Consider the following 6,108-nt stretch of genomic DNA (forward strand, 5'->3'; position numbering starts at 1 on the left):
GAGCCTGCACGTCCGGAGCCTGTGCTCCACAGCGGGAGAGGCCACAACAGTGAGAGGCCCGCGTACTGCAAAAAAAAAAAAAAAAGCAGTATAATTCTCAGATGCCGGAAGCATTGCCTAAATGTTTTTGTTACATTTTTCCTTTTAGGTCCTGCCATCTCTCCCCCTCTCTCCAAATCGTCTTGGTGGGAGAGGCAGAAATCACACACAGACCTCAAGTCTCATATTTCTTATAGGGCCCAAGGGGTAGGAGCTGACTTGTAACTTGGCCAGGGTCAGTCACTGAGGCGCCTCTGAACCCTATTCAAAGTATGTGGCCTTTTGGATAACCCAAGATGTGGAGTGTATAAGAATTCCAAGGTGGAGCAAATTTGGACACTAAAGCCCAAACACTCCCATTAGTTGATGTTCTTTGTTGCAGTGGGAGATATCACACACATTTCACTACCTGTCATGGGCTTAAGTACTACTACTCCAGGAGGCCCCCATCTGCTGCATCCCTCACGGCTGGTCCTGGGACCTGACTGAACATCCTCTTCCCCTCAGAGGCACTGCAGTGCCTCTGTCACTTTCGTTTCAGGGCATCTTTGCAAAATCATACAGTGGGGGCACCTGACCACTGAGGAAAGAAAGAAAACAAGGATGCTGAATGATACCATCTAAGGCACTGTAACCTGATCTGTCTCTTTCAGAGGTTTCCTTGAGCTTCCTCTCCCTTAAAGTAACCAGAGCAGATACAGGCAGAGGCAAGGGGGCCACCGCTGAGTCCATCTTTGTTAGGCAGATATATTCCAGGCAGGTCCAGCCCTCATGAAAGGTGTAGTGATTTCTTTTAAAATAAAGACAACTCTTCCTCATAGTATGTACGTTCTGGGAAAGGGACAGGCCAATGTATGAAAAGAAGCCTTGAGAAGCAGGGCGGGCAATACCTTTGTTTCAATTTTTTAAAGAATTTGGTAGGGCCACGCTCCCTCCAAAGCTTCTAGGGGAGGATCCTTCCTTACCTCTTTCAGCTCCTGGACACTTCAGGCTTTCCTGGGCTTGTGGCAGCATGATTGCACTCTCTGTCTCCATTGTCACATGGTGTTCTCCCTGTGTGATTCTTTTCTTCTTGTAGGGTCACCAGTCATATAGGATTAAGGGCCCACCCTACTCTAGCATGATCTCATCTAACTTGATTACATCTGCAAATATCCTATTTCCAAATAAGAACATATTCACAGGTATCAAAGGTTAGGATTTGAACATATATTTTGGGGGTGACACGATAAACCCACACCAATCGGTTTCCATTTTTCAAACCCACACCAAGGAGTTTGAGGGGATGGGTCCCAGTCACATCCCTGACGGAGAAAATAAAATCTTTAAACAAGATCAGGCTGTACTGCCTTAGAGGGTATCATTCTGCGTCTTTGCTCTCTTTTCTTCTTTCCATCCTTATTGGAAACTGTAATATGGCTTTTTCTTGGATACTTTGTGATCAAGGTCATACTATCATAATTTCCATCAATCTGGGCTTTTTTGGCTCAGGGCATTCTTCTGGGTTGCCCCAAGTTATTTTTATGCAGCTCATGGGCTTCCATTTTCCAATATCTGCTAGTTTCTATGGCTTTTATAGTTGAAGGTTTGGGAAGATCAGTGGAATCATTAGTGGCTTTGTTGCTAAATTTTAAGGTCATCCTTGTTCTGCATATCCAGAGAGGAATTCAGCAGGTCTTTGAAAAATATCTATCCGTATGGTTCTTGTTTCCAAATGCTTTGGGCTTCTTTAGTACCAATCCTCAAGGCTAGTGATTCTTTCATAGGCTTCCTGTAGCAGATATTTTTGATTGACTATCTATCCTTAGCAGTAGTCAGATTTTATACATAGATAACCACTTTTCCGCCCAAACCACCCATGTGCACCTAGGCAAGCTGACCCTACCCTGCTCTAGAAGTGGGCCTACTTTGTCAAAAGGTAATTATCAGCTCTCTTGTCAGTGATGGGTTAAGGAACTCATGCTTAAGCCCACCAATGCAGAGCCGTAGAATTTGGTTCTGGCATGGCCATTTAATTCAGTGGAAGGCAACTGGAAAAATTCTTGGGGGCCTCTGGGAAATAAATGTTCTAAATTTTAAGATGGTCCCCTCTTTTCTCTTGATCTTGTGCAGAGGTGTGAGGCCTGGAACTGCGGTAACCACCCTGTTCCCTGTCTGGAGATGAAGGTGACACCTGTAGAGGGCATAGTTGTGAGAGCTGTGACTGACCCACACTTAAGCATCACTCTACCATGGTCTTTTTCAATTATGTTTGAATTGGATTTCCTGTGTTTAAGAACTGTTTAAATTGGGTTCTCTGTTCCCTTAGTTTGAAAGTATTTTAACTGGCACATCCTGATGGGTCTCTCTGAGCAAATATAGATCCACTGGAGGAGATGGTGATTCCCATTAGGCTCCCAAGGGGCACAGGGGGTCAGGCTACACGAACCTGTATTTGTAGAATTTGGTCATTAACTTAGCATCACCAGATTTCTGGCAATAACTGCTCATCCTCTGCTGTACTTCTGTGTAAATCGGACCTCAGGCCTTTTCAGGCCCACGGAACTGTCCCCTGAATGACAGTTTCTTCCATAGTCATCAAGTGGCCCTCAGAGATTGGGTGAGAAGGAGGAGAGACATCATCATGATCAATGGATTGCTTGGATTTCCATGCCTACCATCAGTTTACCAAGTACTGCTAGAGACAAGCCGTGGGGTTTTCCAAACTGATGACATAATGAATCCATGACCCACATTACGAACTGGATCCTCTATGTTCACTCTCTCCCCCTCCAGGCAGCAATTTTAAATCTTCTTCACTCTCAGCAGATATTCTCACCTATCTCCAAAGAAAATTTAAAAAACATCAGGTGGGAGCCACAACTAGCCTCCAGGAAAACCAAGACATACCGGAACCTACTCTAACACTTTTAAAGGTTTCACAGGAAGAGGTGTCCTGCCTGCCCTCCAAGCTTGGGGTGCAGGACCTAAGCTCTGATGGGCTTAAAGAAAGAGAGGGAAAGAACTGGAAGAAAGAAAACAGGGTAATGCTACACAACAGTAGGAACTAGAGAAGCAGGAAATGGGGCCTGTGGCCAAACCCTGGTGATGACTATTAGGAAAATACCAGAGGATGCCGCCTTACTCCCTCGGCCCCTCCTCTGTCCACACTGCGGGGCCTGCCGGGTCCCAAAGCGAGGCCTCAGGCTTAAACAGTCTTAGGTTGTTAGCGGAACATCCAAGAACCTCCCCGTCTACAGCGCCCGGCGTGGGGTGCAAACGCAACCCTTTGAAGCGTGGGACGCCGGGGCAGGAGGCTGCGGAGGCCCTTTGGTTACCCCTTTGCTTTGCTAACATAGTTTCTCTGCCCACTCGATGTAAACAGCAAAATTTTCCATGGCTCGCCCTCTGCAGTGGGGAGAGTACTTTCCAGAAAGAGGCACGCCAGGGAATTGGAGTGGGGGAAGGAACTCTCACTCAGAGCGAGAGAGTTTGCTGGGCGGGGTGGGGCGGATCCCGGGCCAACCTGCTTCCCCGCGGGTCTCCGGGGCGGGGCGGCGGAAAGGGAGAGCGGTTCTGAAGGACCCCACCACCAACTTCCCGCCCGCCGCCAGGGAAGGCCAACTCCGCCTGCCTGAGTCACGGCCAGAGCTGGGGAGGAGCCGGGAAAGGCGGCCCCATCCCAGAGCGCAGCCGGCGGCTTCAGGGAGAGCCAGGCAGGGCAGTCGGGGAGCATGGGGGAGAGCGCGCTGGAGCCGGGGCCTGTTCCCGGAGCGCCGGCTGGGGGCCCGGTGCACGCCGTCACGGTGGTGACCCTGCTGGAGAAGCTGGTCACCATGCTGGAGGCGCTGCGCGAGCGGCAGGGGGGCCTGGCTCAGAGGCAGGGCGGCCTGGCGGGCTCCGTGCGTCGCATCCAGAGCCGCCTGGGCGCGCTGAGTCGCAGCCACGACACCACGAGCAACGCGCTGGCGCAGCTGCTGGCCAAGGCGGAGCGCGTGGGCTCGCACGCCGATGCCGCCCAGGAGCGCGCCGTGCGCCGAGCCGCCCAGGTGCAGCGGCTAGAGGCCAACCACGGGCTGCTGGTGGCGCGCGGGAAGCTCCACGTTCTGCTCTTCAAGGTCAGTGACCTCAGGCGTCCCCTGATCGGGGCCTTTCCTGCGGGCCACCACCTGGGGGCTCCCCCTCCCATCCGCCTACCACACCCACATTCCTGACCCTACCCTCCTCCCGTCTCATGGAACCCACTTCCAGGCCCTCGCGCGCTTCCCACCACCGAGCCCCAGCCTTCCCTCACACCCTGGAACCCAGCCAATCAAAGCCCGCCCAGGCCACGTCCACAGCAGTTGCTCCAAGTCCCAGCCCATCCCCAGATGAAAAGAACGGTGGTGGAAGTGCATCCCGAGACAGTTCGCCCCTTCCTCCTGTTCTTGCCCCTGCGGCTACCATCCCGTCTTGTGTCCCTAACCGGGTTCCACAAACTTCTGCAGTTCCCCTGCCCTAGCTCTCCCCACCTCCCTCCAACCTACGTCCTCCTTTCCCACGCCTGCCTTTTCTTTCCCATCCGGGCTGCGGAGGCTAAGGGTGGGGTGGGTTCACCTGGTGTCACCGAGGAGGGAGGCTCAGGCTGGTACGGGATAGGGGGCTGCCAGGGCCAGTGCTGTGTCCATCACTTGCAGGAGGAGGCTGAAATCCCGGCCAAGGCCTTCCAGAAGGCGCCGGAGCCCTTAGGCCCGGCGGACCAGGCCGAACCTGGCCCACAGCAGCCAGAGGGCGAAGGTGGGGAGAGCTCAGACGAGGAGGAGCCCGTGGAGTCCAGGGCGCTGCGGCTGCGGCGAGCCGGGTTGGTGTATAGCTTGCGAAGGGCCTTTTCGGGCCGGAAAGGGCCTGCAGCGCCAACCCCTACGCCTGTTAAGCCTCCTCGCCTTGGGCCTGGCCGGAGCACTGAGGGCCAACCGGAAGCCCAGCCTGAGTCGGAGTCTAAGCAGGAGCCAGAACCTCCGCAGGATACCGAGGAAGATCCCGGGAGACCTGGGGCTGCCGAAGCAGCAGCGGCTGTGCTCCAAATAGAGAGTGCGGCCTGATGGCTGGTGCTGCCTGCCTCCCCCGCGCCGATGCCTAGCCCCGAAATAAATCTTCCTCTCAGAATGCAGCGTTCCCGCCCAAATAAGGAGTGAATGCTGCATCCACAGCCCAGCGCTGGCCCTCCCTTCCTGGCTTCTTAAGCCCAGCACCCTGTGTCCTTTAAAAGAGCAGCCACTCACACCTGCTTACACTCACCGTCAATAAAAGTCATGGCACCTAATCCGGACTCCATGTGAAGGGGTGGGGGAAAGGCGATGCAAGGAATAAGACAGACGTTGGAACCTGGAGTGTGACTTCCATTTCAAACAGATCATTGTGTGATTTCTCCAGTTTCCACTGAATCCTGGGCTCTCCCCCGGTGGCACATAAACATATCCTTCTGGCTACTTGCTCCTTCGGCACTTTCCTCCTCGGGACATACAATCATATTTTTTTCCCAGCATCTAGTACAGTCCCTTGCTGTAGGTGCTCCATAAATGTCAACCTGTGGTTTTCCCCTTAGTCTCTTCTTCCTCTACCACCTCTTAAAAGTTGGGTTTTCCGAGATTCTGTTCTTAGCCCTCTTCTCATTCTGGGTATTCTTCCATTAACTCCCACTGCTGAGGCTCTCCTATGGGCCACATACCCCCTAGACCACTGTCTTGAGCTGTATTTGAAAAGGAATCCAAACTCCAAATGCATCCAAAAGAAGCAGTGTGTCTTCTACCTTTTAATTAAGTTCAATTCAACAGCTATTTATTGAGCACTTACTATGTATCATTCAAAACTGCTCCTCCTCCTGTGTTTTCTTTACCAGTGAATGGCACTATCATCCATCCAGAAACCTGGGAGTCTTCACTGGCTCCTCCTCTCTCTCCTTCCCCTACCACATGGAAACAGTTATCCTGCTGATAACTCTGCTCTGTTCTCTTTTCTTAATACCCATTGCTGCTGCTCTATTTCAGGCTTCGTCTTTCATCTGACCGTTATTTGAACTGCCAATCTGATCACATCACCTTCCTGATCCAG

At 52.4% G+C, this 6,108-nt stretch overlaps 1 protein-coding gene and 1 long non-coding RNA gene across 2 annotated transcripts; one reads left to right on the plus strand and one right to left on the minus strand.

Annotated features, from left to right (window-relative positions):
• On the minus strand, nt 1-4,695 carry LOC112063626 (uncharacterized). Its single transcript, XR_002891069.3, has 3 exons — nt 4,615-4,695; nt 1,005-2,857; nt 1-65 (listed from the first exon to the last, which is right to left on the minus strand). It is a non-coding gene; the product is annotated as an uncharacterized lncRNA (long non-coding RNA).
• CAVIN3 (caveolae associated protein 3) lies at nt 3,657-5,320 on the plus strand. Its single transcript, XM_007102984.4, has 2 exons — nt 3,657-4,136; nt 4,695-5,320. Exons 1-2 carry the CDS (start codon nt 3,753-3,755, stop codon nt 5,097-5,099), a joined length of 789 nt encoding a protein of 262 aa, XP_007103046.1. The 5' UTR covers nt 3,657-3,752; the 3' UTR covers nt 5,100-5,320.
• The last annotated feature ends 788 nt before the right edge of the window (nt 5,321-6,108 follow it).

Source organism: Physeter macrocephalus, unplaced genomic scaffold, assembly GCF_002837175.3.
Source record: "Physeter macrocephalus isolate SW-GA unplaced genomic scaffold, ASM283717v5 random_1262, whole genome shotgun sequence".
Taxonomy (NCBI): domain Eukaryota; kingdom Metazoa; phylum Chordata; class Mammalia; order Artiodactyla; family Physeteridae; genus Physeter; species Physeter macrocephalus.

Bases quoted from the DNA above. Each gene is read 5' to 3' on its own strand.
- CAVIN3 (XM_007102984.4), top strand. From the start codon at position 3,753: ATGGGGGAGAGCGCGCTGGAGCCGGGGCCTGTTCCCGGAGCGCCGGCT. The intron at 4,137-4,694 runs GTCAGTGACCTC...CATCACTTGCAG, and splicing joins TCCACGTTCTGCTCTTCAAG to GAGGAGGCTGAAATCCCGGC.